General features: G+C 40.4%; 1 protein-coding gene across 5 annotated transcripts in view; it reads left to right on the top strand.

Moving 5' to 3' along the window:
- Window positions 1–21,739, top strand: part of kif2a (kinesin family member 2a) — a 141,685-nt gene that overhangs the window by 52,109 nt on the left and 67,837 nt on the right. For all 5 annotated transcript variants that reach the window (XM_048602256.1, XM_048602265.1, XM_048602276.1 and 2 more), the window contains exons 4-8: window positions 646–697; window positions 1,844–1,963; window positions 12,241–12,341; window positions 13,393–13,488; window positions 18,049–18,103. In XM_048602256.1, coding sequence (XP_048458213.1) covers window positions 646–697; window positions 1,844–1,963; window positions 12,241–12,341; window positions 13,393–13,488; window positions 18,049–18,103 — 424 coding nt within the window. The remainder of the gene's footprint in view (window positions 1–645; window positions 698–1,843; window positions 1,964–12,240; window positions 12,342–13,392; window positions 13,489–18,048; window positions 18,104–21,739) is intronic.

Genomic DNA, 21,739 nt, shown 5'->3' on the forward strand with positions numbered 1-21,739 from the left:
TTGTACAAATTTCAGCACCCCCAAAACCTACATCATTTCTCCAGTCGCTTTTATTCATTCATTCATTCAGTCTTATTTCTGTACTCTCTAGCATGTGGTACTATTGTTGTTTTAAATTGTGGGTGTTACCCCTCTCTTTCCGTCCACCCCTCGCCCCCTCTCCCTTGCCTCCTCCCCCTCTCCTTTCTCTTTTCATGATTTCTGTCTCTCGCTTTGGTTTTCTCTGTCACGTGTGCTTTCATGCTCTCTCATTTGCTGTCCCCATGCTGTGCCGCAAAAATGTCGATTCCTTTTCCTTTTTGCTTGTTTACCCTTTTGACAGATATATTCAGCTTTGATCTCTATCCTGCTTTCATCATCCTCCCCTCACTAGAGACTGCATAAAGTTTTTAACCACTCCTTGATGCACAATAGTGTAGGCTTCCAACAGTTTTTATAAAATTACAAGCACGTGTCTGATCACATATCTGTGTTCCTTATCATCTATATCTTGTGCATAGCACTTGAAAACCATTACTTTTTTTATTATTGGATGAATTTCCACCACAAATATGTCTTGTTGGAAACAGGGGATTTGATGGCCTCACCTGCATCCCTTGACTTTAATTTATGTAATTATGTCATTGCCTGTGTTTTCTTTTAAAGAATCGCCGAACAGTGGCTGCTAAGAATGAAACTCCTGCCAAAGATAACCGAGGTAATTTTAGTGTGGGGTGATGGTGCATTTTCCATTGTTTTGATAATTATACATAATATTGTGTCACAGAAACTGACTTTTACATGACTTTTATGTTCTTCTTTGTTAGCTCGCTGCTTTGTATACCGTTACATCATATTTTTACCCTTTTGGTTTGGGAATTAAATTTCTCAATGTGAACTCGGAAATTAGGATCAAACTAGCTGAAAACCTGGACTATTAGTATGTTACACTTTCATCTTTGACATTAAGAGAGCTTAATTTTTCTTGTCATTCGTGATATTAACGCTGGAGTCTGATATAGTTGTGGAAGGTTCTTTAGGAAGGAGCCATTAGAGGATGTAGATAAAACTAAATATCGCCCCCTTCTTTACCATTCAATTTTGTGAAACCTGATATAACTGTTATCCATCTGAAATTATTGATTAACACCAGTTTTACTGATTTATGTCCATGTTATTTTGAATCCAGTACACACAATTTTTTTAATACATAATCTTTATTTTTAAATTCTGGAATTCAGAAAAGTGTAATTTATAATGTGAAATAACTTCTTTTATAACACGGTCCAAAGCCACATCTGGCTCGAATGAAGACAGCAACAATAGACACAATTAAATTTAAAGAATTATTGTAAAAATTGACGTGTTAAATAGTTTGACAGAACGTTGAAATAAATTTGCACAAACTTGAGTTCAGGTTACATGCATGACATGAGTTTACATTTAGTTATATTTGCATCCTCAATGCCTCATTTCGGAAGAACTTGCCACAACTACAACAGACTAAATATTGCCAGTGAGCAGAGAGAAGAACAAGCTCTCTTTATGCCAAGTATGGAAGTGCAGAATGTTAATATTTCCAGATATTAACTAGTTTAAAACTGATTGGCACCATTGCTTGGAGGATTATCTACATACAACAGTGACTACACTTCAAAGTATTTCCAGTGATCATGAAATGTTCTATGTAAATGCACACCATATTTTAATTATGTCAGTGGCTTATTAAAACAGATCTTGTTCAAAGTATTTGAATTGTTTTGGCTTGAGCTTGGAAATTTTTTCAGTTATTTTATACAAAGTGCCTGATGTATTGCTTTAACAGAATTTCTCAAACTGCACATAATTATATTTTTATTCTCAGTTGCATCAACCCGCTCAAGACCAAGTCAGGTTCCAGAACACTCTTCAGCTACACATCAGAATGGCAGTGCTTCAGATATCTCACCAGCCCAGCCTGGGAAGAAAGATTTTGCACCACCATGTAAGTGCAGTACAATTGTGCATCTAATATGAAATGCATTAGCTGATCTCCCGTTGCAGGGTATAGGACAAAGACTAATTGGACTGCGGTGCAGACATATGATTCATTACTTCTGTTGAAGAATCACTCTGTTTATATATTTTCCATTCTAATTATCTATATCCACATTCTAACGAAAGTATCTATATATGCCTATTTTTTTTTTTCCTGCGCTCAATCTAGCCACTGGGTTCCAACAATTCTCAAATGCTTATTGGGTTTTCTTTTCTGCCTTTTTATCTTCCATTTATGAGTTCCTATAAAACATTTAATTTTTTTTAAAGACCAAGAATTTAGATTGGACACAATTCAGAGAATGTTTACTAGACTAACACCTGTAATCTGTAGGTTGGCTTATGAAGAAAAGTTTTTGGTAGGGTAGACGTGTACCTGCTGAGTTTAGAAAAGTACAAGGCGATGTGATTGAAACCAGTAAAATCCTGAGAGGTGATAGGGTGAAGAGGATGCTTCCTGTTATGGGAGAATCTGGAACTCGGGGTCACTGTTATATAAAAAAATAGATGTGGCCCATTTTAAAACTGAAATTAGATAAAATTATTTCTGAGGATCTTGAGCTTTTTAAACTCCTTGCCTATTTTTAAGACAAAAGATTCTTGTTAAGCAAATGTTGAAAGGATGTAGCGGGAATGTGGATTTGAGCTTGCAGTTGGATTACCCATGACCTTATTAAATAGCTGTGCACCCTTGGGGTTGAATAGCCTTCTGCTACTCCTGATTCATATGTTAATATGATTAAATTTAACTATTGAGTTGCCTGATGTTGTTGACTTGCTTGCCGAGCTGGCTTGTTTTCGTTCAAACATTTCGTCACCATGCTAGGTAACATCATCAGTGAGGCCTCTGATGAAGCGATGTTTTTCTACTCTGCTTGGAATTTATACTGTCCGGTCCGTTACGGTGAGTAGTGTCATTTCTGGTTTTGTTTTGTAAGGGTTTGTATATGGGGTCCAATTCCATATGTTTGTTGATTGCATTATGGGTTGAGAACTATGCCTATAGGAATTCCCATGCATGTCTGTGTTTGGCTTGGGCTACTATGGATACCTTGTCCTAATTAAACTGATGGCCTTCATTGTTCAAATGTACTGATATTGAGGAAAGTTTGTTGTGTCGTTTTGCTGCTAGCTGATGTTCGTGTATTCTGATGGCTAGTTTCCTTCCTGTCTGTCCAATGTAATGTTTGTGGCAGTCGTTGCATGGTATTTTGTATACGACATTGGTTCTGCATGTTGTGGGAATGGGGTCATGAGCGGATATCCCTGCAACTTCATCTGCAGGTGCCGACTAAATAGACAACAACAAGAGGACACAGTACGTCATAACACACTGGCCACACTGACCTATATCAAGAACATATCAGAACTGACAACGAGACTCCTATGATCGCTAGGAATCATTGTAGCACACAAGCCCACATTCACTCTATGACAAGCACTCTCAAGAATTAAAGGCCCCGTTCCACAATGTGCAGAACCAAAGTAGTTTACAAAATACCATGCAACTACTGCCACAAACATTACATCGGACAGACAGGAAGGAAACTAGCCATCAGAATACATGAACATCAACTAGCAGCAAAACGACACAAAAAACTTTCCTTATTATCAGTACACTCGGACAATGAAGACCATGAGTTTTACAGGGAAAACATAACCCTAGTAGCCCAAGCCAAACATAGAAACGCATTGGAATTCCTAGAGCCATGATTCTCAGCCCATGATGCAATCAACAAACGTATAGAATTGGACCCCATTTACAAACCCGTACAGAACAAAACCAGAAATAACATTACTCACCGTAATGGACTGGACAGTATAAATTCAAAGCGGAGTAGAACAAGATTGCTTCATCGGAGGCCTCACTGATGATGTTACCTAATATGGTGATGAAACGTCTGAATGAAAACAAGCCAGCTCAGCAAGCAAGTCAACAACTTCACCTACAACCTGAGCTACAAATCTTTGCTAAAACATTGAGTTGCCTTGTAGGGCTGGAGAACCTAGGAGATGAGGAAGGGTGAGGCCATGAAGGGATTTTAAAACTAGGATAAGCAAATTAATAAAGTTGAACTTTGATATTAACTTGCTTGACCTTTGTTGACATAAAATGTCCATACAAAAAGTCTATACTTGAGACCAGTAGTTCTAAGGTATAACAGCTCTGAAACAGAGACCGACTAACTTGACTTTACAAAATGCTAGTTCAACTTTGAAAACATATTAAGTCTTTCCAGGACAAATGGGTGGATAGTGGAAGAGGGAAACAGGTTGTGGGTGAGAGGTTGCGCCTTGTTGGAGAGATGGCAGACGAAGGATTAGGTATGTTATAGTGGACCAAGGGAAAGGAAAAACCTCTTGTGTGTAGTATCTCTGGGCAGCTTGGGGGTTTGCAGGTGCTCCAAGCATCTGAATCCGAGACTGTATGGTTAGTAGTCCAAGCCGCAGTTTTTTGTTTTCTTAATAAGACAACAAATTTGAATTAGCCAATTAATTTAAACCAGGCCCTTAGATACCAAAAACCATTTAACTTGAAATCTGATGATTTTGACAACATAGGGCCAATCCTATTGTAAGAAATAGATATGTCATCAAGGGTATAAAAGAAGAGAATTTGGAAAATCGGGAGAGAACGAGCTGCCTTCTGATAAGAGATCAGATCTCTCGGCTCTTAGAGAAAGCATCATCTAATTAATAAAGGTACTGCAGCACTCTTGGCTAATGTTCCAGACAGAAGAATTCACAAAGAGAATAACCCTGACAGAATATCAACGGATAAAGCAGAGACCATTTTGGAAGGTGCAACCTGGCTGTAATTTCGAGAAACTAAGTTTTAATTGTTTTTATTTTGGTGTATATAATTGGGATTTCTATTAATTGGAACAGCATACCATTAGAATCTTGTTTTATTCAGGAATAGTTGGCATTTAGAGGGGAATTGTTTGGTTTGTTAATAGTTCAGTTACTTTGCTCACTGTTAGAGTTAGATAAATAAGTTGTTACTTATTGATTATAGAGTCAGTGTCAGGAGTTTATTTAATTTAACCACTTCTTTATAACAGTTTGGGGGTGAGAGGCAGGTTATACCACTTTTCACACTTTTAACGGATTATCGGGCAAGGCAAGCCACTCTGGATGCTTTGGTTTTAGTTATCAGAGGGGGGTTGACCTCCACTTTATAACAGTATTTCAAAGGGGTGTAGCAATGTTAGTGAATTGACTGTGAGAAGATATAATGAAAGGATATAAGACATTTATTCTAATTAATGGGTGAGTTGTATACAGATGGGAAGGCCCAAATTTCCCCGTTACCTAAACCTAACTGAAGTAATAATTTTCAATTCGAAGGTAATCACCTAGTGGTATTATTGCTAGACTATTAATCCAGAGAGCCAGGTAATGTTCTGGGGACCCAGGTTCGCATTGTGCCATGCCAGATGGTGGAACTTGAGTTCAATAATAATCTGGAAATGAGAGTCTAATAATGATCTTGAAGCCATTTCCGATTTTCAGGAAAACCAATCTGGTTCATTGATTTCCTTTAAGGAAGTAAATCTGCCTTCCTTACTTGGTCTGGCCTACGTATGATTCCAGACCCACAACAATGTTGTGGGCTCTTAACTGTCTTCTGGGCAATTAGTATGGGCCATAAATGCTGGTCTAGCCCATGACGCCCACATCCCATGAATGAATTTTGAAAAAAAAAATTAGTTGTTTCTTTCCATGCTAAACTGCCCACGTGAAAGAAAATCCAAAGACCTAGGGAATCAAAGATGATGAGAAACAAAAGGGATAAGGGACAAGAAACAAGAGAAAAATGCCAGTCTTGTAAGAGTGGACACTTAAGTTAGTAATTGTATTATGTCTTAAAACATGCAGTGCCACAAGACATCAGCTATAAAAATACATCCCATGTCAATTGTCCTTGTAGCACGTTTTCATTAGTTGCAATGATTGTAGGTGACAATGGAAGTAGATGTTACATTAATTTTAGTGACACCGTTGTTGCTAAATTAGACTAACTTTAATTTTCTTTAAAAAACTTGTCAGCTGACATGCATTTGCAAACTTTGGTCACAGGGCATCTCTGCAGAGCTCTCCACAATTGACCTAACGTTTTTATATTGGCCCAGCATTTGCTGCCAAAGGAATGGAGAGTTTGTAGACACTTGCTGCTGTTTATACAAAAATACCAAAGCAATTTTGGGCAGGATGAAAGTGTGCAGTTAATTGAAAATATCTAAAAGTTGGTGCCCAAATTGGGTGACTGTACTAATTACAAATATCAACATCAGTTTGACATGACATGAGGTTGCTGTATTTGCATAGGAAATATTTCCACAAAAACATTCCATAACGTTGAAACTTGTCACTTTAAGTGCAATTTTCCCTTTAATATGTGGTTTTATTTTATTTATTCCTAATTAACCTCTGATGTTGAAAATTAGCCAACAAAAGTATGAAGTCTGTTATTGGGAGATATTAAAAAGTATAAAATTTTAAATTTCATTTGTTTTTAATTTTCTTTTTCTCTGCATCACATCTTTATTTCCCTTTTTTCATTGTTCTCTCTGTGCCTGATTTAACATTGTATTCATGAACTGTTTGTCAACCATGACTCAACTGGTAGCACTTGACCTTTTTGATTGAGAGGCTTGTGAACTCCAGTCCTACTTGAGGACAGGAGCACAAAAATGTAGACTGGCACTCCACATTAGAGGGAATGCTGCACTGCTAGAGGGTGTCATATTTCAGATAAGATGAGCAGTCTGCCCTCTGATTTAGATTTTGGAGATGTCATTGGTTAAAAAGGTGATAGAGGCAAAACCCCTTCTAGCATTTATCAAAATTACTTAGAGATATGCTTAAAGTGCTATAACCTGAAGAGCTGGAAAGTGGGATTAGGCTCTGGAGCTCTTTTACAGTTGAAACAGTGATGGGTTGAAAAACTACGTTTTGAACCGTGCATTTTCAGTTTCAGTAATTCTGTAGCTACTTCCGCAGGTTTGCTATACATAGATTTGCTACCAGGCTTCTAACAGTGACTATCTTTCAAAAAGTCCCTCGTTGGTTTTAAAGTATAATAAGACATCCCAAGGTTGTGAGAGATAGTAGGAACTGCCGATGCTGGAGAATCTGAGATAACAAGGTGTAGAGCTGGATGAACACAGCAGGCCAAGCAGCATCAGAGGAGCAGGAAGGCTGACGTTTCGGGCCTAGACCCTTCTTCAGAAATGGGGGAGGGGAAGGGGGTTCTGAAATAAATAGGGAGAGAGGGGGAGGCGGAAAGAAGATGGATAGAGGAGAAGATAGGTGGAGAGGAGACAGACAGGTCAAAGAGGCGGGGATGGAGCCAGTAAAGGTGAGTGTAGGTGGGGAGTTAGGGAGGAGATAGGTCAGTCCAGGGAGAACGGACAGGTCAAGGGGGCGGGATGAGGTTAGTAGGTAGGAGATGGGGGTGGGGCTTGAGGTGGGAGGAGGGGATAGGTGGGAGGAAGGACAGGTTAGGGAGGTGGGGATGAGCTAGGCTGGTTTTGGGATGCGGTTGGGGGAGGGGTGATGTTGAAGCTTGTGAAGTCCACATTGATACAATTGGGTTGCGAACTGAGCGTAGGTGTTCTGCAGAACACGTAGGTGTTCGCACTAAACAACTGCACCTCCCAGTCGCGAACCATTTCAACTCCCCCTCCCATTCCTCAGATGACATGTCCATCCTGGGCCTCCTGCAGTGCCACAACGGTGCCACCCGAAGGTTGCAGGAACAGCAATTCGTATTCCCCTTGGGAACCCCGCAGCCCAATGGTATCAATGTAGACTTCACAAGCTTCAAAATCTCCCCTCCCACTACCACATCCCAAAACCAGCCTAGCTTGTCCCCGCCTCCCTAACCTGTCCTTCCTCCCACCTATCCCCTCCTCCCACCTCAAGCCCCACCCCCTTCTCCTACCTACTAACCTCATCCCGCCCCCTTGACCTGTCCGTCCTCCCTGGACTGACCTATCTCCTCCCTACCTCCCCAGCTACACTCCCCTTTACTGGCTCCATCCCCGCCTCTTTGACCTGTCTGTCTTCTCTCCACCTATCTTCTCCTCTGTCCATCTTCTATCCGCCTCCCCCTCTCTCCCTATTTATTTCAGAACCCCCATTTCTGAAGAAGGGTCTAGGCCCGAAACGTCAGCTTTCCTGCTCCTCTGATGCTGCTTGGCCTGCTGTGTTCATCCAGCTCCACACCTTGTTATCTCAGTTTGTAATCTGAGTTGTTCTCCCATCATTGTTCACAAAATTAATTGAACAGTCAGGGCATGATTACACACCAATGTTTTCCAAATTTAAACCAATGACCGATGGAAAAATAAAGTTAATGTGTGGGCATAGGTCATGTCATTATCAAAGAGAAAACAAAGTATGGCTTTGGTCTTGTCACTTCCTGACAAAAGTAAGTCAACTGTCAAATTTTCTTTTGAGCTTCGTGCCTGTTAGTTTGATACTGATGAAGGTTTGCACAGACTATTAAGTTTCGTGGATGAAATTTATAAGAAAGGTGATTTATTAAATGACTGAGGCATGGTCAGACTTTGGTAAATTACAGAATGTGTTTATTTTATAAAGGATTATGTCATGGAATTATAACAGACTATATAAAAAATGCAAATACTCAATGTGGCAATTCACATTTACTACTATCCTTCAATACTTGGATGGCACTAAAGAAACTTTCTGTGGTGCAGCAGAAAAAGACAACATTAAGATTGTGGGCTTTTGGGATTGTTGGGGCACAGGAGTTGGTACAGTAGAAGAAATGCAGGCAGCCAATGGGATTGGGTTAACAATAGATGAATGAGCCTCAGGAATGTCTAAGGATCTATTTTGGGTGTGACTCCAAATATTGTGATGAACTGCCCAAAGTTTAAATAATAAGGTTTTGAAAGTGACACATGACACAGAATTCAGAAGTTGAAAAGGATAATGTTCAGTTTGAAGAAATTGTACCAATCGTAAGCTTTCATAATGTACTAGTCATAGATTCATTTCATTGTTCCATTTTGGATAGTCATTGTATCTCAACAGCGTGGAACATGTTGGTTGTGTATATTCACTTTATCAAAGAGCAAAGTAAAGCCAGGCAAGAATGGAAGTTCAGGTTAAGGGATGAATACATGTTGCTGTAACTGGAAAAGATTGGTGTTTCTGTGCAGAATAGCTGGAGTGAGCTATTTTATTTATACAAATCTGGTGTCTGTTAAGACATCTTTGCTGTTGAGCAAGCCTCCCATGAAAAAAGGCACAAATGAAACTGAACGTGAAGCATGATAAAATATTTGTTTGGGTAAACTGCAAATGAACTGATTTTCCAAATGAGGGCATTATTGCACCCCTTATCAAAACCTGTTTTTTTCTCATTGAGGTGTAAAAGAAGTGTTAAGTATACCAGATGATAAGGATTTGAGAGAAAAAACATTCTATCTCTGTTACTTGGACAATTTGCTCATCCTTTTTCAGAGATTAAAAAGTTTAATTTAAGGATGTTGATGAGTGCATGAAGCTCTTTGTAGCGATTCATGACAAGTTCAGTTTGCATGTGAAAAGCACTAGAAACATGACCATGGCCTATGTAAGTCTCCCATTGGTACAAGACTTAAATTAAATAGGAGCTGTGGGTATAAGGGTGGGGGATCAGGATCAGCTTTCTGTTGTAGGTTTATAGGCATAATGTCTGAAATAACTCCACAGAGGCCAGTATTCCATCACCAAGTCCCCCTTTATTTACACGTGGAGAGTCCTTGACACTGATCCAGCTTCCTCAGAGCCAGCTCTGAGTAAACAACCTCCTAACACCCGTATTCTTATTTGTCAGCCAGGGCTCCCTGATTGGACCAGATTACCAGCCCCCATCTGGAAACTCATATTCTGAGGTCCACCTGGCTAACCTTATTACAGTCACTACAATACCAAGAATCCGTCTTTCTATGGCATACATGGAAGGATACAAATTGATTTAAAAATACTTCAGCCATGAAAACACTGGTTCTACATGAAGCAATAGAAACGGGTTTTACTCTAAATATCTTTAAGAGATATTTAGATCTGCCCTCTGCAGAGGGCAATTTGAATATCTTGCCCAGCAAACGGTGTACAAACTTGAGATGTAGGCCGGTCAGCCCATTGATTCTGTTCTGCCATTCATTGAGATCATGGCTGATCCGATGATCCTCAACTCTACCTTGCTGCCTTTACCCCGTAAACTTTGATTAAAAATCTGCCTATCTCAGCCATGAGTATACTTCATGACCTAGCCTTGACAATCATTTTCAGTAAAGAATTCCTCAGAAGAAATTCTTCCTTGCACCGAGATTACGCCCTTTGGTCCTAGACCTTTCCAGATGGGGAAACAACTTAGAATTATAGAATCCCTACAGTGTACAGGCAGGTCAGTTGGCCCATCAAGTTCACACTGCCCTCTGAAGAGCATAACACCCAGATCCACCTCTACTCTATCCCTGTAAAATTGCATTCCCAGTAGCCGGTACACCTAACCTACACTTTTTTGACCTGTGGGAGGAAACTGAGCACCCAGAGGAAACTCACGCAGACACTGAGAGAATGTGCACACTCCACACAGTCACTCACTCAAGGGTAGGATCGAACCCAGGTTCCTGGCACTAAGGGGCAGCAGTGCCAACCACTGAGCCACATGCTGCCCACTTTTGCATCAATCCTGTCAAGCCCCTAAGCATCTTGTACTTCAATAAGGTCTCCTCCATTAGAACATAGAGCATAGAACAGTACAGCACAGTACAGGGCCTTTGGCCCACGATGTTGTGCCAACCTATTATCCTACTAAGATCAATCTACCCTTCATACGCTACATTTTACTATCATCCATGTGCCTATCCAAGAGTCGCTTAAAAGTCTCTAAAGTATCTGACTCCACTACCACTGCCGAAAGTGCATTCCACACACCCACCACTCTCTGTGTAAAGAACCTACCTCTGACATCTCCCCTATAGTTTCCGCCAATCACCTTTAAAATTATGCCCCCTCGTGATAGTCATTTCTGCCCTGGGAAAAAGTCTCTGACTATCCATTCTATCTATGCCTGTCATCATCTTGTACACCTTTATCAAGTGTCCTCTCATCCTCCTTCGCTCCAATGAGAAAAGTCCTAGCTCTCTCAACCTTTCCTCATAAGACCTGCCCTCCAGTCCAGGCAGCATCCTGGTAAATCTCCTCTGCACCCTCTCTAAAGCTTCCACATCTTTCCCATAATGAGGTGACCAGAACTGAACTCAATATTCCAAGTGTGGTCTAACCAGAGTTTTATAGAACTGCAGCATAACCTCACGGCTCTTAAACTCAATTCCCCGCCATTCTTCTCCACTCCAATGAATATAGCCCAACCTACTCAATTCCTCCTCATAGAAGATTCCTTCATACCCATGATCAGCCTAGTAAATCTGTACGGACTGCTTCCAATGTATTAGTCTGGCCCTCTGGATTACTATGCCGTCATGTTTCACTAATTTACTAATTACTTGTGAATACACCAGCTCAAACCTTTACATTTTAGTGCAGAACAAATGGGCTGTAACTGATATACTATTTATTCATTTTCGTGCTGAGTCAATCTGCAAGGACTGCAACAGTACAACGTGTGTGGAAGCAACCTATCTCTGACAGCAGCCTTTGTGCACTAGAAGGTGTAAATTCATTGTGTGTGTACCATAAGTTGTTATCTGATTCACTATGTTATAACAGTGAGCAGTGTACGCCTCACTCGTAACTCAAAATACAATCAAACATGGGAATTCAAAGTCTCTAATACTGATGACCATGCTAGCAAATATCCTCTGCCAGTAATGTTCACCCATACTGTATACTGGCCGATCTAGTCCAAATCAGGGTGGGTTTATAACAGTTTACAACATTGAGGTTACAGTAACAGCTTGAAATTTGTTACACAGTTTTATGATGTTTTTGCAATATTAATTGGAATGCTTGAAAAATCTGTCTGCAAAACAGTATTTGTTGTATCAAAGTATACAGTACGTAAAACCATAAATGTCTATTTTCAACACAAAATTTGCAATATTTAGCATCAGAATTGAATTTTAGAGTCAACGAAGTTGCACTTGTTTACAACACTCTAAGTAACTTCATCCAGTTGATCTCCACATGACTGACCAAATGCATATGTACTGAGCTGACAAATGAATCTTTCAGCACGCAGAAAATCAAATTGTGTGAAAGAAGTCGAAAAACTCCAGGAAAAACGTGAAAAACGGCGAATACAGCAGCAAGAGATGAGGGAAAAACGAGCTCAGGTTTGCACTCATTTTATTGCTCAAAGTACTTGACTTCTCGCCCATTCCCTGAGGTTCAACAAAGAAGTCCTAAATTTATTTGTTATCCATAATTTACTTATTCACCAGGTGGTTGGCAACACTTGATTAATTGTACTCCTGTAGAAAAGTACTCTGTTGCTCATGCAGTCTCTTAGAATCTTTTTTCTCTCCAGATCTGCTTCCAGGAAGTTTTGTAGCCCTTCCATCAATTTTATCATTTGGAAATTTCTGTCTTCTACCATTGGATGTTAGTAAAAGAAACAGGGACTTAGTTAGCAAATGGCAAGTTTCATGTGATATGCACATTCCATATTGTACAATATCTTAACAAAATTGGTCTTAAGCTGTACAAACCAAGAAAGTTCCAGATTCAATTCCATGTCATTTGAGTTGGCTGATGTTGACAGAGAAGCATGATTGGTCTTGTTCCTGATGTAGAATAGGAAGAAAATGGCCTTCTCTGTGATTATAGTCTGTTATCCAGATGGAAGTGTTTTGAATGTGTAATTTACTGTGATGTTTTACAGGCTGTCACCCAATGGCAGTATATGCTGAGCAGGAATATGTAAAGATGGCAGTTTGGGTAAAGTACAATAGGACAGTTGGTACCACTAAAATCCGTCCAGCTGATGCTGTGATGGGGGTGGAATGAGATGAAATGTTAATATCCTAATTTTCTTTTTGTTCCCTGAAATGTACTTTTGACTCCAATTCTGTAACCTGGTGCCAATGTAATGCAGCCTTTTCTCATTACCTGTTTTGAAAAAAGTCAAAGCTAATGTTGAAAACTTCAGCACTGGGATACAACTGATCTGTGGACAATAATTGGTTACTCCATTCTCTGTGTTTTAAAAAAGAGAGAACTGCAGTTACTTTCCAGAATAGCGTTTGCAAATATTTATATTTTGATTCTCATTTTGAAGTATAAGATTTTGAAAACCAGTGTTACTAGTGCATATAGTTTTATTCACTTTGTGTAGTCTATTTATTGTATATGATTACTTCAGTAACCGTGTGCTTAATACAATAGGATGTTGATTCTACAAATCCAAACTGGGAAATAATGTGCATGATCAGAGAATTTAGATCGAGCCTCGACTATCGACCTCTTACAGCTGCTGATCCAGTAAGTTACAAGTTTAAGCAACCAGACTGTATGTACTTTATCGATGTAACAGCCTGTGAGAATCCAGTGGTGTTGATTTGAAGTTTGTCCTGTTCGTATTTTGATAAACTATTTTCTAAATAAATTTAAAAGCAAGTGTTTAATTTTCAAAGTTGAGAAAGTTGCATGATGTCCATAGAACAGTATTAAAAAAGTCAGATTCACATTTTTGCATCTTTCTAGGTTTATTCTACGATTATTATTGAATTACTCTTACTAACCTTCAATGTTCATATAATTTTTTAAGGTGATAAAGTCTGTTTGACTTTTATAAAGGCTCTTTGATGCTTCAGAGAGGAATGCTTATTTAATGACTATTTACTTTAGGTTGGAATTTCATTTAGCGTGTTTATAACCATTTGATTGTATGATTGTGAGGCAATTCAGCTTATTTGGAGTATAAAGAGACTTACAATTATTTTATTTTTAAAAAAATGAATGTCTCTCTCTTTAGTAGAATTTAGTAGAATTCAAACCCTGTTGCATTTCGATAATTTCACAAAGCATCACAGACAGCTGGCAGCTATGTTTTATCCCCCAGCTACTCTTTTCGATGGTTACATAACTTAATGTAATAACACAAGACAAAACAGCACAGGTATAGGCCCTTCAACCCACCAAGTCTACGCCGATCCCTAGTCCTTACTTAGACCTGCTACTTATTGTCCATGAGCAGTATCTGTCCCTCTGTTCATCTCACGTTCGTGTGTCTATCAAGCTGTATTGTATTGTATTGTATTGTCTTGTATTGACTTTTCCACCCTGGGGAAAAAGCCTCTGACTATCCACCCTATATATGCCTCTTATAATTTTGTAGACCTCTATCAGGTCGCCCTTCAGCCTCCGTCTTTCCAGTGAAAACAATCTGAGTTTATCCAACTTCTCCTCATAACTAAAACCCTCCTGACCAGGCAACATCCCGGTAAACCTTTTTCTGCACCCTCTCCACGTCCTTCTGGTACTGTGATGCATGCAATATTCCAAATATGGCCTAACTAAAGTTTTGTACAGCTGTAACATGACTTGCCAACTTTTATATTCGAAGTCCCGGCTGATGAAGGCAGCCTTGTCCACCCGTGTTGTCACTTTCAGGGATCTGTGAACTTGTACGTCCAAATCCTTCTATATGTCAGTTCTTCGAAGGGTTCTGCCATTTATTGTGTCAGTCGCACCGGAATTTGATCTTCCAAAATGCATCACCTTGCATTTGTCCCAACTTAAACTCTGCCATTTCTGTGCCCAAATCTGTGATCTATCTATATCCCGTTGTATCCTTTGACAGTCCTCCTCGCTTTCTGCAAGTTTGCAAATTTTGGTGTCATCCTCAAACTTACTAATCAGACCACCCACATTTTCCTCCAGATCATTTTTATATGACAGACAACAAAGGTCCCAGCGTTGATCACTGCAGAACACCACTAGTTACTGATCTCTATTCCAAAAAGCATCCTTTCACCAGTACTCTTTGCCTCCTATGACCAAGCCAGTTTTGTAACCATCTAACTGGCTCAACCTCACCCTGGATCCCATGAGACTCTAACTTCTGTTCAGCCTGCCGTGAGATGCCTTACTAAAGTCCATGTAGACAACATCCACTGCCTTCCCCTCATCAAGTATTCTTGTCACCTCCTCAAAAAATCTCAATCAAATTGATGAGACATGACCTTCCCTGCACAAACCCATGCTGTCTATCACTAACAAGTCCACTCGCTTCCAAATGTGAATAAATCCTGTCTGATTAGTATTTTCTCCAACAGCTTCCCCATCACTAATGTCAGACTCATTGGCCTGTAACTACCTGGATTATTTGTTCCCTCTCAAAGAAAAGAATAATACTGGCCATTCTCCAGTTTTCTGGAACCTTGCTGAGGCCAAAGAGGATGCAAAAGTATCCTCCCTTGCCTGCCGCAGTACCCTCCGATGGATCCTGTCTGGCCCAGGGGACCTGTCTACCTTAATGTACTTCAAGACACCAACACTTACTCCTTTGTTATGTTGACCTGCCCGAGAGCATTCACACACCTTTCCCTAACCTTAATATCCCTCGTGTCCCTCTGTAAGGTGAATACCGATGTAAAGTACTCATTAAGGACCTCACCCATTTCCTGTGGCTCCACCGCTTAGCCTCACTCCTTTATTCTTGAGTGGACGGACTCTTTCCCTAGCTACCCTCTCACTCCTAATAAATGTATAAAATGCCTTGGGATTCTCTTTTAACTGTAATCCCCCATTTGAGCTCCTTCCTACTTTCTCTATGTTCTTCAAGGACTTTGTCTGTTTTTAGTTACTTACACCTTAGATATGCTTCCTTTTTATTTGACTAAGCCGATAATTTCCCCTGTCATCCAAGGTTCCCGAATCCTGACGTTCCTGTCCTTTGTTTTCATGGGAACATGCCTGTTCTGCACTCTAATCAAACTGGTCCTTAAAAGGCCCCCACATTTCAGGCGTGGATTTACCCTCAAACAACTGCCCCCAATCCACATTGTCCAATTCTTAACCTTATTCGGTTATAGTTGGCCTTTCCCCAGTTTACCGCCTTTGTTCGAGGTCCAGTCTTATATTTATCCAAGTATACGAAAACTTGCAGAATTATGGTCACTATTTGCAAAATGCTGCCCCACTGAAACTTTGATCACCTGGCTGGGGTCATGTCCCAATACTAGGTGCAGTATGGCCCCCTCCCTCTTTGGACTATCCACATGCTGTTTCAAAAATCCTCCTGGACACACCTAACAAATTGCTCCCCTTTCAAACCCCTGGCACTAAGGAAGTTCCAGTCAATTTGGGGGAAGTTAAAATCATCCACCACTACATCCTGTTATTTCACATCTTTCCTGAATTTGACTGCATATCTCTTCCTCTATCTCCTGCTGGCAGCTGGGAGTTCTGTCGTACAATCCCAGCATTGAGATTGCACCTTCCTGTTCCTGGGCTGTACCCATAATGCCGTGCTGCAAGATCCCTCTAGGGTGTCCTCCCTCAACACAGCTGTGATGTGCTCCCTAACCAGTAATTCAACTCCCCTATCTATTTTGCTTCCTCCTTTGTCTCATCTAAAGGATCAATATCCCGGAATGTTAAGCTACCAGTCCTGTCCCTCTTTCAACCATTTCTCTGTGATAGCAGCAACATCGTAATTGGATGCATTAATTCAGGCTTTAAGTTTATCTGTTTGTCTGTTGTACTTCTTGCATTGAAGCAAATACAGCAAATGCAAGTCTCCAGTTCTGCTGGGCTCAGCAGCCTCTCCCTGACTGCTCTTCCTCTCAGCTATGTTTGCCTTAGTTTCCAGCTCTTCCCCAGTTTCTATACTTACTGACCTGCTGCTCTGATTCCCACTTCCCTGTCACACCAGTTTAAAGGCTCCTGAAAGGCACTATCAAACCTCCCTGCCAGGATATTGGTACCCCTCCATCTTAGGTGCAACCTGTCCTTCTTGTATAGGTCCCACGTTCCCTGGGAGACATCACAACGATCCACATATCTGAAGCCCTTCCCGTTACACTAGCTCTTTAACCATGTATTCAGTTGTATTATGTTTCTGTTCCTAGCCTCAGTAGCACATGGCATGGGGGGTAATCCTGAGATTACAACCTTAGAGGCCCTGCTTTTTAGTTTACTACCTAACTCCCTGAATTGCCTTTGTAAGACCTTGTCACTCTTGACATCTACCATTTGTGCCAATATGAACAATGACTTCTGTCTGTTTACCTTAAGTAACCATATTGGCTAATGCGAAAGTTTGATAGCTTGGAAGCATTTTTCAAAAACTTTCTCTCTCTCTGTGTGTGTGTGTTAACGCTTTTGCTTATTAGAAAGTGATGGTGATCTTTAACCATTGTAGTTGGAAATGGACTTCCACGATTTTGACCCAGTGACATTGAAGGAATAGCAATATAGTTCCAAGTAAGAATGGTGCATCACTTGGAGGGGAGCTCACAAGTGCAGTGCTCCCTTGTATCTGCTACCCTTGTCCTCCATGGTGGTAGAGGTCATGGGCTTAGAAGGTGCTATGGATGAAGGAGGCGAGGTGAATTGCCGAGGTGAATCATGTACTTTGAACAAACTCCTGCCACTATGCACTACTAGTGGAGGAAGTGAATGTTAAAGGTGGTGGAAGAAGTGCCAGTTGAGATAGCTGCTTTGTCCTGGATGATATTGAGTTTTCTTTGAGTGTCACCAGAGCTGCACTTATTTAGCCAAATGCAGAGCATTTCCTCACATTCCTGGCTTGCACCTTGTAGATTGGAGTCTGGAGGTGAGTTGCTGTCTGCAGAATTTCTAGTCTTTGACCTTGTAACCACAATGTGTAGTTGGTCCAATTGAGTTTTTGGTCCTTAACCCCAGGATGTCAATGACTGAGGATTTGGTGATGGTAATGTCTTTGAAAGTCAGTAAAGATGGTTGTATTTTCTCTTGTTGGAGATGATCATTGCCTGGCACTTTTGAGGTGTGAATATTACATGCATGCCTTATTAGAACAGCTTGCCCTGTACTAAAATTTTGTTTTCCTTTTAGATCGATGAACAAAGAATATGTGTTTGTGTAAGAAAACGACCACTAAACAAGAAAGGTATAATTTTTAAGGTCTTAGTAAAAATGTGTAGCTCGGGTTGTGGATGCAGTTGTTCATTAGCTCGCCGAACTGGTTGTCCTGTGGTGTGCAGACGTTTTGTTCCCCTACTAGGCACCATCATCCGTGTGACCTCTAATCGAAGCGTTGGTGTTTCGCTTCCTTCTGGACTTATATGATCCTCTGGTGTGATGGTCTTGTTGTTTCCAGTTCTGTTGTTTTATCTGCGGTCTGTATATGGGGTCTATTTCTATGTGTTTGTTAATGGAGTCCCGTGTTGAGAACCAGGCTTCACCAGAGGATCATATAAATCCGGAAGGAAGCGAAACACCAACGCTTCGATTAGAGGTAGCACAGATGATGTTGCCTAGAAGGGTAACAAAACGTCTGCACGCTATCGAACAATTGCAAAGGTATAATTGTTGATTTTACTTAAAGTTGGAAAATCGGTCCCATTATTTTATCCAGATTCTAATTGATCTCTAATCCAAATATCCTTTAGAATCAGGGAAATTAATGGAAAAGGTTATGTAATACATCAAACTGACCCCAAAAACTAATAGTGCTTTAAAGTTTTGTTGAATTTTTTTAATAGTTGTTACTTGGAGTTCAGAGCTACGAGTTGGTTTTTATACTGATATACCATGCCCCATGAACGAGAAGGTGATGTAAATAGGCAATAATGAGTGAAGTATGGCTTGACTCTAGGACTGAATAGAAAATCTTTTATAACTGGACACATTTCACATGTTAGACAATTCACTTGACTTTACTGATTTGATTCTTTCAGATAATTTTGGGTTGTACACCGCTGAAATATTTATTCAACATAACACATACTAACAGCATAGTAGTTACAAAGAACTTCTTCCTTTGCAACTCTATCAAAAATAGTGAAGACAATCTCCTGTCCTGAAGCTCTACATAGTAGTGTTTTCCAAAATGTAGTTGATAACTTTTCAAATCTTACTGGGTTTTGGTACTATTTGTGACGCTTTCAGACAGACTAATACGGCCACACACACATTCAAACTTGCAACATGATTGCTTATTAGAGTTCGTCATCAAGGATACGGTCCTGCCTCCTCCTGAACTAGATCCGAATCTTCAGATTTAACTCAGTCAAATCTTTATGATCTCCAACATTGATCTTCTATATAGAGTCTTTCATTTGAACATATCAGCACATTACCTCTTGACCTTCTGAGCATGCTGCACGGTTTTGGAATTTTGTGGAAATGCTGGTGGGTTTCACTCTGTAAATATGCTTGCAATCTTAAATATTATTTCCACTAAGCCTTCTTTTAAGAATACACATTCCCAAACTCTAGAAACTCTTGTCTAAACTCAAATGCCTTTTGCTAATCATCAATATGTTTGTCCCCTTTCTCCAGTGCCTAGATGTTTGTGCTGTAGAATGGCAACAAAACTTTGTGCATAGTTTTTCATTTGTGGCCTGAGGGGTGCCTCATACAGATAATCAGCTTCTTGGAATGGTGCTCTAGCTTTTTAGTTGTATATCTGAAAGTAAATAAAATCAGAAAGGTTTACTATATAGTAGAAGGCAACTCCATCCATCATGTCTGTTCTGGCTCTTTACAAGAAAAATCTAATTTAATCCATTATTCTGCTGTCCTTCTACAGCCAGTTTATTAACTAATTCTCTATTCATGTCGATACATATTGTCTTGTACTATGATTGACTGAATTTGTGTAACAAGATTTCTGCTAGACACGTTCGGTAATTTCTGAAAGTTAGTGTGTTTTACTGCCTTCCAAGATCATGATGTTACTTTTATTAGCACTTTTTCAGATTTCTCTAGCCTAGGAAGTTGCAGTCACTCGTGATAACTGCATCCATTTCAATTATTTTTCTTCCGTTATGCATTCAGTTTAAAATCCTTGTTTCCTTTTGTTATTTAACTTTGTTCATATTAAAAAGAAATCAGTATGAGGAAATAGACTGTCAAGGTAAATTGAAAGAAAATTGAATTAAAGGCTTTATTGACAATGTCTTCCTTTTTATAGAGGAGTCCGGAAGTCCATATAGGATAATTTATTTTGACAGTGTCTCTTGTGTCTCCCCTTACTTAAAATTCAGAGGAAGTAGTTACAGAGAATATGTGTAATATATGAATTAGGATCTGGAGAAGGCAATTTGAGTCTACTCTGACATCGATAATGTCTGATCTAGTTATGGCCTTGACATTCTTGAGTCAGTCCATACCTGTGTTTTAAGCACTGCTCAAACTTCCTCCCATCAGAATTATTTATTCCTTTCTCCTTCATTTGCTTGTATGACCTGCACTTAAGTGCATCTATACTGGTTAAGTGTACTCTCTATAAATACAGAAATTATCAGGTTTAGTAGCACCTATGGAAAGAGAAGCAGAGTTAATGTTTCAAGTTTGAAACATGAAGAATTCTGTTCCTTTCTCCTCGGGTACAACCAGACCTCCTGCATTCTCCAGCACTTTGGTTCTATGTCACATTTGTCTGTGTCACACTTCATTTAATGATAACTTGCCCATTCTGCAAGTTTATTAATGGACTGTAGATGCTGGAAGTCAGAGTCAATAGATGCGAAGCTGAAAAAACACAGCAGGTCAGATAGCTTCTGAAGAGCAGGAAAATCAACGTTTTGGGCCAAAATCCTTCGTCAGGAGTAAATAGAGGGTGGGGCATGGGGCTGGGGGAAGGGTAGGTGGGATGGTGATAGGTGAATGCAAGTAAGGGGTTATTGTGATTGGTCAGTGGGAAGGATGGAATGGATAGGTGAGTAGTAAGATGGACAGGCTGGGTCAGATTAGGGAGGTGAGGACCAGGGGGAGGGCTGGACATCTGATAAGGTGGGTGTGAAGTCATTATTGACGCCAATGGGCTGTAAACTCCCAAGGCGAAATATAAGGCGTTGTTCCTCTAGTTTACATTTGGCCTCATTCTGACAGTGGAGGAGGACAAGACGGACATATTGCTATTGGAATGGGAGGGGGAATTAAAATGGATTGCAACCGGAAGGTTGGGTTGGTTAGTGCGTGCAGAGCACATGCTACGAGAACTGGTCCCTGAGTCTGTGTTTGGTCTCCCTGATGTAGAGGAGACCACATCAGGAGCAACGGATGCAATAGATCCGGTTGGATGAAGTACGGGTGAATTTCTGCTGGATTTGGAAGGATTGTTTGGGGCCTTGGACGGCGGTTTAGGGACAGGTGCTGCACCTCTGGCAGTTACAGGGAAAGGTACTGGGTGTGGTGGAGAAGTTGGTGGGGAGTGTAGAGCTGACGAGGGAGTCGCGGAATGAATATTCCCAGTGGAATGTGGACAGGGGTGGGGAGGGAAATATCTTTTTGGTGGTGGGGTCTGATTGCAGGTGGTGGAAATGCCAGAGGATGATACGTTGAATTCGGAGGTTGGTGGGGTGGTATGTGAGGACTAAGAGGATTCTATCCTTGTTGTTGGGGGGATGGGGTTTCAGGTTAGAAGTGTGGGAAATGGAGAAGATGCGGTTGAGGGCATCCTTAATTACTTGGAGGCGAAATTCCCATCCCTAAAGTAGGATCTCTGGAGATATCCTGGAGAAAAATGCCTCATCCTGAGAGCACATGTGGAAGAAGCGGAGGTATTGAGAGTATGGGA

The sequence above is a fragment of the Rhincodon typus genome, chromosome 1 (genome assembly GCF_021869965.1).
Source record: "Rhincodon typus isolate 14 chromosome 1, sRhiTyp1.1, whole genome shotgun sequence".
In the NCBI taxonomy this organism is placed as follows: Eukaryota; Metazoa; Chordata; class Chondrichthyes; order Orectolobiformes; family Rhincodontidae; genus Rhincodon; species Rhincodon typus.